Genomic DNA, 17,816 nt, shown 5'->3' on the forward strand with positions numbered 1-17,816 from the left:
CTGCTGTTATAGAAAATGAATCAACACCGTCTGACCAATCAGAACCGCGAATTCAGCACCAACTTTAGTGCAACGCATGATTTCAAAACATTTAAAACCTGAAGCTTTAACAAATTGGACATTCTTTGAGTACATTTTCCATTTCTCACTCTTTCTGTCTTTTTTTTTTTTCAGGTCGGATGATGTCTGAAATAACCGGGGTTGACATCTGAGATAAAGGAAGAGGCAATTAGAAGCCCTTTTAAGAACTGAGTAAATTTACTTTGTCTAGCAGATCGCAATCTAAGATCCCAGTTTCAGCCGTTAACAGCCACTTTCATTAGGCCTGGAGCTGAATTATTAATACGCCGAGGTGTACTCTACTGCTGAAGTAGAAAAGGAATGAGTGAGCGCATGGAAACACGCAGATCTCACACAGACGTGGTGTTATCATGGCTAAATCCTGATAATCCCGCGGTGGGAAACAGTGGACCCAGAAAATCACGAGCCTGGACTAATCAGGTTTTTTCTGACAATTCTGTGATTTTAAGATATCGATCCTCAAAAAGGTCAAAGCAGATACTTTACTTTCTTACTTTTATGCAATATTTTGATGTGAAACTTCTCAGAATATATTCAGCGGCATGTCAGAGATATATTTTTAGCAACAACAAACTTATTCTTGCCAAAAAGAAGTCTGATAAAACCTTATAATTCTAAGGTTTCGAGTAATTTTATTAGGTCCAACCCCTCCCAAACTTTTTTCCATTTATCCACTGTAAAGTAATACACAATCCACATAAGTAAGGAATAAAACGCTCAGTGTTGTGCATTTCTAGGAAAATAATCAATGCTGGAGCGGCGTGATGAAGCTGAGTTACTGTTACCACCCCAGAGCTGATTATTTTCCTCTAACAGCATCCTGATGTCTTTTATTCCTCTTATACACAGCAACTTGCCCACAATTACAATTTTTTAACTTATTAAAGAATCCACAATTACAATTTGTTTCTTATAAAGAATATCACAATTGTGTTCTCGCTTACGTTACAGCAGCTATAAACAGTCGTTCCTTCACCAGTCTCTCACTTTTTTCTCTCTCTTGAAGTTAATAAGACAAAAAAACACAGTGAGAAACCATAAAGCTGCTTTCTGTAGTTCACCTTCGTTATTATTCAGAGACATAAAACATGTTTAGCAGTTTAAATCTCTGGCTCATGTTACAGCCGAGTTAATAAACCCAATATTATAAAAGGTCTCTGAGGTTCAAAGTCTGTGATATTAAAGTTCCTGAAATAAACATGTGTCTTGTTCTTGATTAACAACACTGTAACAACACGCTGCGTTGCTGTTGTTGTTTTTTTAAACAAATCGCTGAGTTACTTGTTTTATTATTGGGTTATTTCTGTAACTACATGTTAGATATTCCAGTCTTGTGATGACAAGTCACTTATTTGACATCCGTCCTGCTGCTTTCCTTAAAAACAGAGTTATATACTGTAACTCCCGTGAGGTTGACTGACTTCAGGTCATTAATGTTCATAAATAAATAAACTCATCCTAGTTGGTTACATTAAATTATAATGGCTGTTATTTTTGTTCGCTTATTAGCAATGTTACTGTTGCACTTCTACCAAAATAACCTGGCAGTTGTTACTCACACACCCTACAGTGTTTATATATGTCCAAAAGTGGTAAATCAATTTTGGACACTTTTGCTGTGCAGTTATCAGATTTAAATCAAATTTAAAATGAACGTATTTCACGATAATATCTTTTCTGTTAGTCGCCATTAATCACCGCTAAGACATGATGCTATTCACGACAGAACACATTGGTAGTGTTAGGCTAGCTCCACTCTGTGTGCATCACACACCCCAACACACACCCCAACACACACACCAACACGCACTCCAACACGCACTCCAACACGCACTCCAACACGCACTCCAACACACTCCAACACACTCCAACACGCACCCCAACACGCACCCCAACACACCCCAACACGCACCCCAACACACACCCCAACACGCACTCCAACACGCACTCCAACACGCACTCCAACACGCACTCCAACACGCACCCCAACACGCACTCCAACACGCACCCCAACACGCACCCCAACACGCACTCCAACACGCACTCCAACACACCCCAACACGCACCCCAACACGCACCCCAACACGCACTCCAACACGCACCCCAACACGCACTCCAACACGCACCCCAACACGCACCCCAACACGCACTCCAACACGCACTCCAACACGCACTCCAACACACACCAACACGCACTCCAACACGCACTCCAACACGCACCCCAACACACACTCCAACACGCACCCCAACACGCACTCCAACACGCACTCCAACACGCACCCCAACACGCACTCCAACACGCACTCCTACACACTCCAACACGCATTCCAACACGCACTCCAACACGCACTCCAACACACCCCAACACGCACTCCTACACACTCCAACACGCACTCCAACACACACTCCTACACACTCCAACACACACTCCAACACGCACTCCTACACACTCCAACACACACCCCAACACACTCCCCAACACACACCCCAATACGCACTCCAACACACCCCAACACGCACTCCAACACGCACTCCAACACGCACTCCAACACACACCCCAACATGCACTCCAACACACCCCAACACGCACTCCAACACACTCCAACACGCACTCCAACACACCCCAACACACACCCCAACACACCCCAACACGCACTCCTACACGCCCCAACACGCACTCCAACACACCCCAACACACACCTCAACACACCCCAACACGCACTCCAACACACCCAAACACACACCCCAACACGCACTCCAACACACTCCAACACACCCCAACACGCACTCCAACACACACCCCAACACGCACTCCAACACACTCCAACACACCCCAACACGCACTCCAACACGCACCCCAACACGCACTCCAACACACCCCAACACACACCCCAACACGCACTCCAACACACACCCCAACACGCACTCCAACACACTCCAACACACACCCCAACACGCACTCCAACACACTCCAACACACACCCCAACACGCACTCCAACACACTCCAACACACACCCCAACACGCACCCCAACATGCACTCCTACACACTCCAACACGCACTCCAACACGCACTCCTACACACTCCAACACACACCCCAACACACACTCCAACACACTCCCCAACACGCACTCCAACACGCACTCCAACACACCCCAACACACACCCCAACACGCACTCCAACACACTCCAACACACACCCCAACACGCACCCCAACACACACCTCAACACACACCCCAACACGCACTCCAACACACTCCAACACACACCCCAACACGCACCCCAACACACACCCCAACACGCACTCCAACACGCACTCCAACACACAGCCCACATATATTTTCTCATTTTAAGTATTATTGTTTTAATCAATGCAATCTTTTATTCCTATTTTGTTTAAAATTGTTTTAATGTTTTTTAAATTGTATTGTTTTTAATGTACAATTTTTTTTCAATATTAAAATAATTTTCAATATTTTTTTGATCATCATATTATTTTATTTTATTTCAATAATTCATAATAATTAGAGACGTTTTATTATTTTTTATTCGTTGTCCTCTTTAATTCTAATTACTTTTAATGGACTTTCTTGTTTTTTGCTAATTTTTATTTTCCTTATAACTTTTTAATTTATGTGCTTCTAATATATTCTCTATTCTTTTATATTCTATAAAAGCTAGATCTACTACTATTATTATTATTATTATTATTATTATTATTTATTTATTTATTTATTTACTTATTTTTTATTAATCTGATCATTTACTTCAACTCAGTACAGATTTAAAACATGACTATAAAAACAGAGAAAACAGAAAGCAGTGCATCCTGAACCTTTGACCTGGCATGTCATGTCACGTTTTATCAGCACACACACACACACACACACACACACACACACACACACACAAACAGACACTCGCTCTGTGCTTCAGGCTGCATACAGAGCAACTTTCAAACCCTTATACATAATCACACTTGTTCTCTCTCTCTCTCTCTCTCTCTCTCTCTCTCTCTCACACACACACGGAGCACTATGGTGCTGTAAAAGAGAAAGAAGTGACAGAACTGTATTTCACACCTGCTTTACTCTGTATGGTTTTTATTTTAGAGACTGATCGATATAATCACTGATGATAAAATCACACGTGGTGCATTTCTGTGTTTGTGCTTCAAAGGAAAATAAGAAATAAATATGTTTATATTTTTTCTTCTTTTTAATTACTTCCTCTGATGTGTTCCTTCTTGTTTTGCTGTCAGATTGTGTTTTGTTTTTGATGTGTTATATATTTATTTATTTAATCATTTATCTTCCTCTTTTCCTTATATTTCTCAGTTTTTGGTTTAATTTTTTCTCTCTTCCTTTTTTCTCTCCCCTTCTTTCACTTTCCAGACTTTATATTTGGATTTACTTGATATTACAAAGGCTGCATTCAAGCTAAATGATTTTTTTTTTTCAGTAAGAGCCTTGGTAGTTTTTTCTAAACATTTTGCTAATAAGAGCCACTGAAATAAATTGTATTTGAATTAATTTTCCCAGAAAAAAATTGACCAAACAAACAAACAATGTGCTTGAGGACCTTCATATGACTGTCATGAAAGTGTATGAAATAAATAAATTATTATAAAGAATTATTGTATCATTTTTGTGATTCAGCTCTTTTATATTTATAATTTTTATAATTTTTTCTTGTGTATGATCATGAAGAGGGTAAAAGACATGATTCAGCACTATCAGAAAGATCTTTTGGTGTATTTGAGCAATAAATATATATATATTTAACGTGCATCCTTTCTGATAAAAAAAAAAAAAAAGACGATTTTATACTGAATACATATAAACCTGCTGCACGTATTGGGGTATTAAAGCCAATAAAGCTGATTAGTTATTCATTTCAGTGTGTGTATTTTAGACCACTTTTCTTCATCTGGATTATAAACGCTTTTAATACCTGATAAAATGAATGTACTGGACAGATAACAGATGTAAATTTCACTACAACTAAAGAAATTCATCAAATTCTGTGGTTATATCATTTTATTTCATAATACATGAGCCCGAGGGCGCTATGGGATTTAGGGACCATCAAAAAATACTGGAATGTACAAAGACCAGCACTGGCCGTGTGAAATACAATATTATGCACGTTGGATATGATCATAGTGCGCTCACTGTACATGCGGGGAATTTCGCGACAGTCCCGAGCTCTGCAGCAGGAGCACGTACTGTGTTTTGGGTTGATCTTCATCAGGTACTCGTGAAGGCGGATAAGACCCTGATTATAAATAAAGGCGGATTAATAAATAAACGGATTTAAAGCTCGTTTTCTTCATTAATCTGTCCAAGGAAAGATGTTTGCAGTAAGAATTACATGGAAAGCTGAACATCTGAGTCTGCAACATGGCATCTTCCAGTTTACTAAATATTTAACACTCATATGATAACAGAACTTTTTAATACTTTACACATAGTCCGTCTATTTAATATGTTTATCAGATGGTTGAATAAATAAAATAAAATAAGAGACAGCGAGTAAACAAGCAAAATGCTGTGCAGTAAAACTTTCAGAAAATCAGATGAATAATTCTGGGTAAAGGTATAGACCTTTTTGTATAAACACTTTTCTCTGAGTTTGATTAAAACTGCAGTGAGATTCTATAACTATAAGGGAATAAAACCCCCTGTGTCATGCTGTTATAGGAAAATAATCAACAACGGGTTGATTCTGGTGTGATGAAGCAGACTTAGCCTACTGTTGCCACCCTGGGGTGTTTTATTCTTCTTTTACCACAGCAATTTGCAAACGATTACAATTTTTATTTAATAATAATGATAAAACGTTATAATTTTTTTAGCCGTTTATAGTTACACTTTTAATGTCTGCAGCAAGTTCCACAGACTTATAACAGACATTATAGCTGCTATGAACAACTGTTCTCTTGCCACAAAGAAGCGTAAACTCCTCTGTCCTGATGTCATTAAACTTTACCTCTGACCATTAGAAAGCGCTGACACTGGAGACTCCTTCCATAAATGTTAAATAAGCATCTCCTTACAGAGAACGTAACCATATCAACGATTATATGTTCATCTTTGTTAAATAACAAGGTATGTTTTTTATTATTAGGATTTGATTATGTAGTGCGTCCGCTGTACACGTCCTTGTGCAAGTTGTTTCTATAGAAACGATAACGTATTAGAACGAGCTGTTCTGCAGCTGCACTACTGTCAGAGCTGCTGTTAAGAGATATAGATACTATACTATATATTATATACTATATACACTATATACTGGGTACTCGCACATACATATGGTATCACATAGGAAGAAGAGCAAAAAAAAATAGGTCTTAATATCATATTTAAATAAATTGTTAACTACTTTTCAATCACATGATCCACATCTGTCCTTGTTCACGATTGCGCCACTTGTGCACCAGTTATCAGAGCTGATCTGAAGTCCACAAAATGAGTGGTATGTGCCTTTGACTGTGTGTGACTTGTTCAACACTATTGGCCTCCTAACTGACCAGACCTCAATACTGGTGGAATCTTTACCTGACTGGATTGGCGCTGTTATTAAGGCAAGAGGAGGCGTAAACAAGCGTTGGGAAAGAAATGACACATGCGACTATTTTGGTGTTACACTAACTGACAAATTGAAGACTTGTGGTCTTGGCAATCCAGTGACTGAGCTCCAGTCAAAGAATCACAGTGTTGCATCATGCTTGTTAAACAAGTCGCACACTGGAAACAGTGAGAAAACCTCCTCTGAATGATGGGAACTCTTCACATTACACCGTGCTGTCGATCTCATGATGTAACTAGCGTTTTCATGTGAGTAATATTTCCATTTCTAATCATTCAAACCTGACTGAACCATGCTTATTAACTCAATGTACTGAGTTCTCCTACCTTATCCAGTTTTCTATGTGTCGCACATTTATGGTCATATTTCGATCTTTCCTGCCCAATCAGAAAATATTATCAGGTGTTACTTTGGCCAAAAAGTCAGTAGTTTGTATGACAACTCAGTGGTTTGAAAATGAATGATTAGTTTACGGGATAAACGTTTTCTCATTTCAAAACTCATGTCATGAATCGTGTTTATTATGCAGTGTTGGGCATCAAGTAGCAAAGCTATTTTAATCATTTGTAAGTAATTAAACAAATTTTTAGCCAATAAATGTTACATTGTTTAATTTTCTTAGCATACACAATATATATTTTTAATCATGTCATGTCCAGTCATCAAATTGCCGTCTTGCTTTCCGTTCACATCGAAGTCGAGCCCGAAAAGAGTCAATTCACTGATTCCAGGATTGAAAACTAAATCAACTCTAAAGCTTTGGAGTCGATTCCACACACCGGAAATGATTTGCCTCGTGCACACACGTGACAAGAAAAATGAATTTCACATCAGTTTTGGAGTTAGCAAGAAAACCAGCAGATATGTAGATAAGACATATATTAGCATAAAATGTGTGCAGAATAAGTTAAAAAAAAGGTACAGAACACAGTCACCTTTTGTTGGTTGATGTGTCTCATTTGTTTGCCATCAGCACTAATATTCTCATTTTGTGACAGATTATCTGATAAACATCAGTAACACTGTTAGCAATCTGCTGTGTAATTAAACCTAGGTAAGAGTTCTATAGTTGATTGAAATGCTGCAAACATTTTTTTTTAATTAATGGGTTTGGTATTACATATATTTTTAAAAAATAATCCAACTAATTGATTAATCTTAATAATAATCAGTTAGATTAAATGATCATAATAATAATGCTTAGCTGCAGCCATAGGCATGACTATTTTATTTTTTAAATCAGTATTTGTAAAATGCATTTACCAACATATCTGGACTTGCTGTTTCCATTGTTTATTTATATTTTTTTCAGGAAGGAAGACCCAGACATTCCTATTGAACACCATTCCACAACACCACCATCAGCAGCAACTCCTGTGGCTTCACTTCCTTTAATCATTCATGTCACCTCACTTTATCCCACATGTGACACAACATCCTCTAAGGCCACTAACACCTGTGGCCAGCCCTCTCAGACAGATTTACACTCTCCTGATGTTAGCCAGAAAAGGGAAATGCACGGATCCAGTGAAAGGACAACTCCATTTGTGATGGGATCCAGTGGTATGATGACTAGAGCTAAGATGAGATCCAGTGAGAGGATAACTCCATTTGTGATGGGATCCAGTGGGAGACCAACTCCAGCTAAGAAGATATCTAGTGACATGACACCTCAAGATAAAAAAGGGGGATCCAGTTAGATGATGACTCGAGTGGAGAAGAGATCCAGTGACATGACAGCTCCAGCTACAGAGGGATACAGTTAGATGACGACTCCAGCTAAAGAGGGATCCAGTGGGATGGCAACTCCAGCAATGAAGACATCCTGTGAGAGGAGAACATCAGCCAAGAAGAGATCCAGTGAGGAGGGATTCAATGGAATATTGACTCCAGCTAAAAAGCGATTCAGTGAGAGGGCAACTCCAGCCGAAGAGAAATCCAGTGTGAACACAACGTCAACTGAAGAGGGATTCTGTGGCTTAACGGATCCAACTGAGGAGGGATCCAGGAGGATGACTCAAGCACAGTAAGAGATCAAGTGAGAAATTCAAAACTCAAAACTCAAGCAAAGCAGAGATCAAGTGAGAGGTCAGCCTCATCCAGGAAGAGATCCAGTTAAGAAGAGATCCAGTGAGCAGATAATTCCAGATGAGTTATCAACTGCAGGTCAGGGGGGATCTAGTTGCACAGCCACTCCCGCTGAAGAGGGATCCTGTGGGATGCCAACTCAAGCAAAAAAGAGATCCACTGAGAGGTCGGTTTCAGCCATGGAGACATCCAGCAAGTGGACACTGTGAATGAGCTGTTACTACAGATATGATAATGGAGAAAATACACTATATGGGCACAAGTTTGTGCACTCCTGGCCATCCTGTCCAAAAGAATGCTAGACAGGCCACGTCCACCTGAATCAAGTTTCCTGTGCAAGGTCATAAAGGTCGCCTCATAAAACCGTTAGTCGTGTCAAGACTCATGACTTACAGCCATCAGTTCAAAGCTCTATGAACATTCAACCAATTTTGAAGTGAAAACGGTTCCAGCAGTCTGCATGACCAGCAGAATCTCATTTCACGTCTTGGCGCTTTTTGCTCTCATTATGCCGCTAATCTGCATTATGTGTAAAGTCAGCGACCTGACTGAACTCCTGTTTCACCTTGTGCCTCATTACTGGCCCCCTGACGACCCATTAAAGACCTCACACCATCTTACACAGGCAAATTGTGGATTATCCCTCAGCAGGACCACAACCCCCCCACCCGGTCCTGCAATAAAAGCCACGCTCAGCTTATTCTGCACTTATTCATCTGTATAGATTTTATTTTTTCAGGGCAAAACATCTAAGCATGCAGGGCTGCCATTGATCTGGCCGTCGGAGAGGAAAACACTCCACCAGCCACCTGTAAAGACAAATGAGTATTGGGGACAAGAACGCAGATTATTTTCGTCCCTTTTGCTCCGTTGTTGCCTTGTTTATCAGGAATTTTTTTTGGATTGTGGTATTTGCTTAAACAAATCCTAAGAGGATTTGCAGCAAAGAGCAGCACAAGTGATTCTGCTCTACTGGGTCGAGAGGAAGAAGAGGAGCTGAACGCTCTGAACGCTCATTCAGAAACCGCTCTCTTATTGAGACTTCAGTTTAAAAAAACACCTTTTCACTGCTTTGGGATGGGTGCTGGCGCTTGCGTATCTATTAAGCACACTTTTCAAACCACTGAACATCTGTACTAAATGACATTGTTTTATTTCATATTCAAAACGATATGCTAATTTAGAATACACAGTAGCTAATATGTATTTAAAATACAATACAACCAAACCAACTAGCCAAAAACGTTTCCAGGTAACATCATCCTCAAATAATTTTGCTCATCAGACGTGATGGATGAAACATGAACTATGTATTAGACTAACATTTTTTTCTCAACTATTCGTAAATGTTGACTCAACTGTTGTACATAATTAATAAACTAGTGCATGATAAATATATGGGTGATAAAATTGGTCAATATTCTGGTTAGGACGTCTCCTCGTTGGTGGAATTCTCACTAATAAAGCGGAGAAACTGTCCCTTCAATTCTATTAATTTGAAAGTTTTCATTAATGTAATGCTGTTTTGATTAAAAACCAAACCCACCCACCGTAGGGCGTTTAATTATTTGGGAATTGAGACAGCTGCATTCTTACAGCTTGCATTTTTTTTATTGTCCTGCAGTCATTTCAAGCAGCACATCACACCATCTCCAGCTCTTTTATAATAGTCTCCAGGAAGCTGCGATGTTGTTGATTTCAAGCCTTACACTGAGAGAGAGAAAGAAAGCCAGGCAGAATTAAAACTGCACCCTGAGGAATCCTAATACTGGACACATGCCAGGAAAGGTAATGAAATCCCTTTTACCTTTCTTACAGTGAGAGTGTCAGGAATTTCTAAAATGTCTCATAATATACGCTGGTAGAAGGTTTAATAAATTGCTTTGTGGCAGCTCATGTGCAGATCGATATTCAACATACAGCACACAACTTAAATACGTAGTGGTGTCAGAGAAGTTTATTAACCAAAGAAATTAACCAGAAAGGATGTGGACAACACACTCCATATCATCATCAAGGGGGTCTGATAACCTCAACAAATCTGTCTATAATTTCTGTGTAAGATTTCAAGGGAAGATTTAGAAGACATTTTGACTCCAAAACTGCCAGACAGAACTGTAGTGAGTTAGGTTCTCTTTCTAATCCTATCCCGGAAATACTGGGTGCAAGATGCGTAATACACCCTGCATGGGACGACAGTCTGCCGCAGGGCACCATGCACACACACATTCACACCTAGGGGCAATATAACATAGGCAATCCACCTGCTGGTGTGTTTCTGGGAATTGGAAGGAAACCAGAGAACCCGAGGAGAACATGCAAAACTCCACACAGGCAGCTACCTGAGATCAGGATCGAACCAGGAACTCTGGAGCTGTGAAGCTGCAATGCCAGTCAACGTCACGGCGACTAGAGCTCTTTCACTTCCTAAAAACTCTTTCATGTCTCAAAAAAAAATTAACGTTTTGCACTAAACTGAAATGACAGAAGACCAGGCAATATCTCATGTCACTGAACCTGGGTATTGATAGCACTCTCACCAAATTTTCCAGCATGAACGCTACTAGCACTAACAATAAGTAACCTGCAAAATAAGTAACCTGTTTGCGAAATAGCTGAAGACGTGGTAAAGAGGTGTGTTAGGCTGAGCACCTACTTATATAGGCAACGTCCCAATATAGTGTGTTGGTTGGCGGTGTGGCAATCGGCTAATAGGCTTGGCAGACATTACAGTATACGGCCAGCACAACAGTATCAGCTCTTTCATTTATTCATCTTCAGTAACCACTTTATCCTGCTCAGGGTAGGGGTGGATCCAGAGCCTGTCCCTTGATTGCTGGGAGCGAGGTGTGAATACAACTTGGGCTTTGATCCAAAGCAATTCAGCAATTGTCATGAAACAGTCCATGCTACAACAAGCTGACATTTCATTTTTTTGTACTAATCTGCAGAAAACCCACATGGACATGAGAAGAACATGTGAAATTCCTCAGGATCGTACCAGGGACCCTGAACTCTCTGTAGAATTACGATCTTTCACAACAGTTGATGGTTAGGATGATGGTGGTTGCATGTGTCGTGTCTAATCCGGACCCAGATTTGCTGGAAAGCTCTGAACCGAGGCCTCATGAATCCAGCCTGAGACTCTAAACCCAGTATTCAAACACAACTACTGAGAAAGTGGCTCGTTTCACCACCTGTAATCCATCACGATTAACCTGAAACGAGACAGTGCATTTTAACGCTTATAAACACTAATGAGGTTTTAATTACGTCAGGGAGCAAACAGAGTAAAGCACGCGTTCATTTCCAGATGTAACTGCGTTAACTCTGACGATTCCAGCAGAGCTGCAGAGAGTGTCGGCACACACCGATCAGAATGCAGTTTGCGCCGGTTCTCCTGGTGAACTGGCTCTTTCTGCACGCACACATTGGTCTTGTACAACATTTTCTTTTTTCTTGTGCTGTGTATGTTGGAGTTTCTATGTAGAACCTTATAACAAAGTGTTTTTCTATCAGAAAGAGTTCCAAGCAGAACACTTTTTTGGAAGCTCAGAACCCTTAATTAGCCAATGCACCCTTAAGATCATTTTTTTCCTAAGAGTGTACACGTATTAAATGGGTAGGTGTGCAGAACAATCACTAAATTATGGGTAATTATTTTCTTCTTAATGGCTAGAACGTGTGAAGAATTTTAAAATTCAGCTAGACTGTCTTGGTACTTGGTACATCCTTTGAAAACACAAGTTCTTTAAGGATTCTTCAAGGGTTCATTGGATAACTAAGTTTGCTTAGCTTCCTAAAAGGCTTCTTAGTTTCATACTTTCAGGTACAAAAACACGGTTTTAGGGTTCCACATAGAACCTTTATTGGTTCCTCTAGAAAGACACTCAAAGTTTCTAAGAGTTAACTAATTCTAAGAGGTAACTAGCAGAACTAAAAAGCCTAATTAGCGCTGAATTAGAGAACCTGAATCACTTAATGGTCACCAAGATATTGTTAAAAACATAAAGATCTAGCTAGCAATTCCTATATATCTAGCTAGCGATCTAGCTACATCTAGTTATCAAGCCCTCTACATCAAGCTAGCAATCCCATTAAATCTAAATAACAATCCCTTTACATCTAGCTAGCAATCCTGCTATATCTAGCTAGCAATCCCTTTAAATCTCCTTTTAATCTGGCTAGTGATCCCTTAAATTTACCCAACAATCTCTCCAACTGTAGCTAGCAATCCCTCTACATCTAGTTGGGAATCCCTGTACATCTAGCTAATCATCATTCTCAATCTAGCTTGTGATCCTTCTACATTTAGCTAGCGATCCTTCTACAGAGAATTAGCAAACACTGAACAAAACTAGCTAGCTTTTCAACAAACAGCATTGTGCCAAATCACACCAGAACCACCAATAACAAATCACAAATAATTGTTTATTGAAAAATTCTGGTGTAATCCATATTTGCTAATTTGCTAATCCAGTAGGAGGGATTTAGCCCGTGAGTAAACAGTTGAACTAGCAATCCAAAACAGCTACATTAGCACTGAATCTTGGCGAAAAGCTGAATGCTGAATTCATGAAGCAGAATGAGATCATTTTCATTTTTAGTGTTCGGTGATTCTTACTGCTGCCATATTAGCATAAGCTTTGCGCTATGGTGCTTGAAATGAGACCCTGGTGTCTAAAAGGCTTTTCTCCACTTCACCGTTTTCCCAAAATCCTTCACCAGAGACAGAGAGCACGGAGAGAGAGAGAGAGAGAGAGGAAGAGAGAGAAAGAGAGAGAGAGAGGAAGAAAACCCGAACTGAACGTGTTGCCTGTACGGTGAACGCCCTAGTGCACTAGCGGACTGATCTGACCTTGAAGATGATGAGCTGAATAATGGAGCTGAGAGGAACTATAAAGGAGCCTAGCTCGGCTTTTTTAATCAGCCGCCGCCTCTTTTTTTTTTCCCCGATGTGATGTGTAATGAGAAATCCCGAACAGCCATCTGCTAGCTCTGCTGCACTTCCCGTTCTATTAAAGGTCAAATTACAAATGTTACATTCAGCTCACATTTTCAAATCCGACATGTTTTTAACCCTGAAATGCCTCAAATATTTGCCAATCATTATGATCGGATCAGATCGGATCAGAACGGATACGCTTTATAGATTTACACTTATGTGTGTGGCAGCCTGGGAAAACTCATCTCATGGCGAAATATTGATATGTTTAGAGTTTCAAGAAATATAAAGAAAAGAAAAATAAATGTATAAAATAAAGTCATCCCTCATTTTAACACACGAATGTTGCCCTGGTGTGTACCATTTTGTCACAGTATTATGACTTTATTCTTGAAATATATCATCAGATATCAGATATTATGACTTTGTACTTGATATATTATGATTTTTTATCTTGAAATATTAATTTTTTTTCTCAAACTCTTGTATATTTATTTTCTATACAGCGTCTCTAAAATGCTGTCGTACTGAGTAAACTGGCACAGGAGAATTGTGGATATTCTGACTGCTGGAATTGATTAGGATTATGTCTATTTATAATCCAAAAATTTGACCAAATTGTGAGAAAAGTGCACCTTTAGGCAGACTGATATTTCTCCCCATTTTCTCCCCAATTTGGTCACCTTTCAGTTCCCACCCACCAGCCAGCTCTCGCCTCTCACACAACAGCTACCAACAGAGGAGGGTGAAGGTTAACACGTGTTTCCTCCAAAACACATGAACTGCTGCTCCTGCTGCATCACAGTGTAGTGTAACACACACGGAGAAATGCACTATCTGCCCTCTTCTGAATACATGAGCTCACAGACACCCATGATTGGCTAGTGTCATGAAAGGATGCCCCTCCCATCCAGAGAGCATGGCCAATATTTTTTGCTCTCTTGACTCCTGGTCACGGATGAATGTGACATCATAGGGATCCGAACTCGCGATCTTCCAACGATAGGGTGAAAACTTTTTCTGTTGTGCATAACCAAGACAAGATTAGAAATTTAATTTAACATTTTCTAACTGCTTTGTTTAAATATATTTATAGTTTATTAAAGTTAAGACGTCAAAGTATGTTGCAGGCAGAAAACCTCAATATTGGGTTCTGATGTTTTTTTGCCAGAATTCAGACACAGCAACATCTGACAGCTTTTCCCAGGCCACCATACTGTATATCCGTACATAAAAATCATACAGAAGGAGTTGTTTAATTCTCTATAAACAGCAGCTCAGTGCAGTGCAGCTGCAAATCACGCCTGATGATGCTCAACAACGTTCAGAGTAACTAGAAATGGATTCTTTAATTAATAAACATGGTTAGCGTAGGCACAAGGCTGCATCACATCACATGTCTGTTGATCATTTTCCTATACCATCGTGCCTTGTCGTGTTATTTCTCACTAACCTAATGGTCGTGACTGGGAAGGCAGGTGGTGATTCTCTGAAAAGGCGCTTTATTGTCTGTACGTTTCGCTGTGGAAAGTTAAACACTCGTCTACTGGGATGTGTGTTTACTTTCTTAATTGTTTGTGTGGTCAAAACATGACAGCCACGCAACCTAGCAAGACTGGAAACTGAAACAATAGTCTCAATCCCAAACAACTTCCTACGGCATAGATATTCTACCTACAGTAGTCACTCACTCATCTTCAGGAAGCAATTTATCCTCGTCAGGGTCACATGATCCGGAGTCTATCCTGGGAACTCTGAGTGCAAGGTCGGAACGCACCAATCCATCTCAGGACACACACTCTCACACACTCACTCGATTTACCACCTCTCAGCATGATTTTTGGGTGGCAGAATGAAGCCAGAGAACCCGGAGGAAACACACACACACACACACACACACACGGGAAACTCCACACACAAGTCTACAGTTACTTTTCTTATTTAAAGGATAAGTAGATGTAAATAAAATGTAAACATTTGGGAAATTCTAGCCTATTTTTCCATTTCCAAAATATCATCTGTCGAGCATTAGACAGCGCCGATTTTTTTGTTACATCATCCCATCACCCAGGACTACTGCTGACGAGGTATGAAACATTAGCAGAACAATATTATCAGCTGTTTTACCATAGCTTCGCTATACACTGTCCCGGAAAACACAGCGGCGATCAAAACAACAAATAAAAGACATAAAAAAGGGTCGAATACTTACAACCATACCGTTTAGCGACACCCAGCAATCCGGAGGAAAGTCTTGGAGCAGAGGGACCAGGAACTGCAGACATCCATCCCAGTGACACAGCAAGAGCATCATCCCAATCAGGTTAAAGATTCTTACCACTGCGCTCGCCAGGTCGTACGTCATGTGGAAAATCTGAGAGAGAAAAAAAAATATATGACTAGGTCAGTCATTTTATCAAAGAACATCATAGCGAAGGGTTTCACCTGCTCGATCATTCCAGGATAACATACAATATCTATTTAGTTTTTGTCCTGTTAGTGTTACTGTATTTCAGTAATTTATCTAACATAAAGCTACAGTCCTGAACGTTGTTCCTTTACCAAAACTAGTCCTGTCACTCCAATAATGCTAATTCCCGCCAGAGCCCCTACGTGATTGTGAAACTACCATAAATGCTTGAGTAGCACATCTACCGTAAATCCACTAACAAATGAGGCTATTACAATATACGTAGTTAGCAACGTTATAACATATACATCATTTTGCTATATAACCTGCAGCGCCTACTAGACGCAAGAGACATCTTACAGTCCAGAAAATATTATAATATTGAATTTACATTTAAATACTCTATAATATTGGATTTTCTCCAATCATGCATCAGGTCAGTTGAACAATTTTATTAAAATTTATTTGCATTTAAATCTTTTGATGTTGTGAAACTTATCGACGTCTCATGACAGTAGTTAATATGAAGCTCTTGGTACTGCTTGGTAGATGCTAAATAGTGGAAAAGGGTCATTTTTAATAATAGGATAAATTATATTAGTGCCAGTTTGTATTATTGAGAATAACTAGTTACTAATTTGGTTATACATCTGTGTTATATTAGCTAGCTACTGTAACGTTAATAAATATACGATGTAAAAAGCAGGTTATTCCTACGCGATAACTAATAGTAGTACATCCAGACAACATAATGAGGTGTTTTCACCAGTTATCAAGGACAATTTCATATAAATTCATGTGAAAAAAGTTCGGATGTGTTCAACCACTCCCACGTTTTTGCTGTAGTAGAAAACATGTCTGTTATCCTGAAGCCATATGATAACAGAAAGGACATGTTGCAAGCTAGCAAGGAAAATAAGCTACGTAATAAGTTACATAGTTGATTCATATGTTGTCGAAATCAGACAGAATCATGCTATATGTTCAGATTAATGTTAAGGACAATGTTAAGGAATTGCTTCATTAACAACAAAAATAAAGGAGTGTTTTGTTTTTTTTTCCTCCATCCATTTGACCTTTTTGTGCTGACTAACTCACTTTCCAAGCACATCGTAGGAGGAAAGTGTTTCTGAGAAACATGACACAGCATGTGTGGAGGCTGAAGTCTTACTGCACACATCAGTCACCACCAACAGCATCAACATATATCTAATTTACATATAATACACCGTGAATATGTCAAATATTCAAGAGGAAAACACACCGGAGAACACCGAACGCTCTGACGGCTGTTAGTGACTCGCTACACGAGCAGGTTAGCAGGATTTTCATCTCATTGATCGCAGCTCAAGACTTTGTTTTCCAGGTGACGCTGTTTGTTTGGAAATCCAGTCTGAGGTGTATTAGCTTAGCTCAAGACTCACACTAGACCACTATCACACACTCTCTCTCTCACACACACACACACACACACACACACACACACACAGCTTTACAGTTCAGTCAGAAATGGAGCAACACTGAAAACAAGTCCATCCTTACGATGAGGGTTAATTCTTTTTTTTAATAAAAATGTTTCAGTCTCAGGAGTGCATTTGTTTCATTCTTGCTCATTTTCTGACCAATGATTTGTTGTTAAGACCATTAATTTACCATTTTTTTTGCCCAGGGGTGTATATATATATATTTGTAAACACTGA

General features: G+C 39.6%; 1 protein-coding gene across 3 annotated transcripts in view; it reads right to left on the minus strand.

Annotated features, from left to right (window-relative positions):
* LOC113535403 (potassium/sodium hyperpolarization-activated cyclic nucleotide-gated channel 1) overlaps positions 1-17,816 on the minus strand; it is a 112,842-nt gene that overhangs the window by 43,503 nt on the left and 51,523 nt on the right. For all 3 annotated transcript variants that reach the window (XM_026928669.3, XM_026928671.3, XM_026928670.3), the window contains exon 3: positions 15,919-16,080. In XM_026928669.3, coding sequence (XP_026784470.2) covers positions 15,919-16,080 — 162 coding nt within the window. The remainder of the gene's footprint in view (positions 1-15,918; positions 16,081-17,816) is intronic.

This window comes from Pangasianodon hypophthalmus, chromosome 15 (genome assembly GCF_027358585.1).
Source record: "Pangasianodon hypophthalmus isolate fPanHyp1 chromosome 15, fPanHyp1.pri, whole genome shotgun sequence".
Lineage (NCBI taxonomy): Eukaryota > Metazoa > Chordata > Actinopteri > Siluriformes > Pangasiidae > Pangasianodon > Pangasianodon hypophthalmus.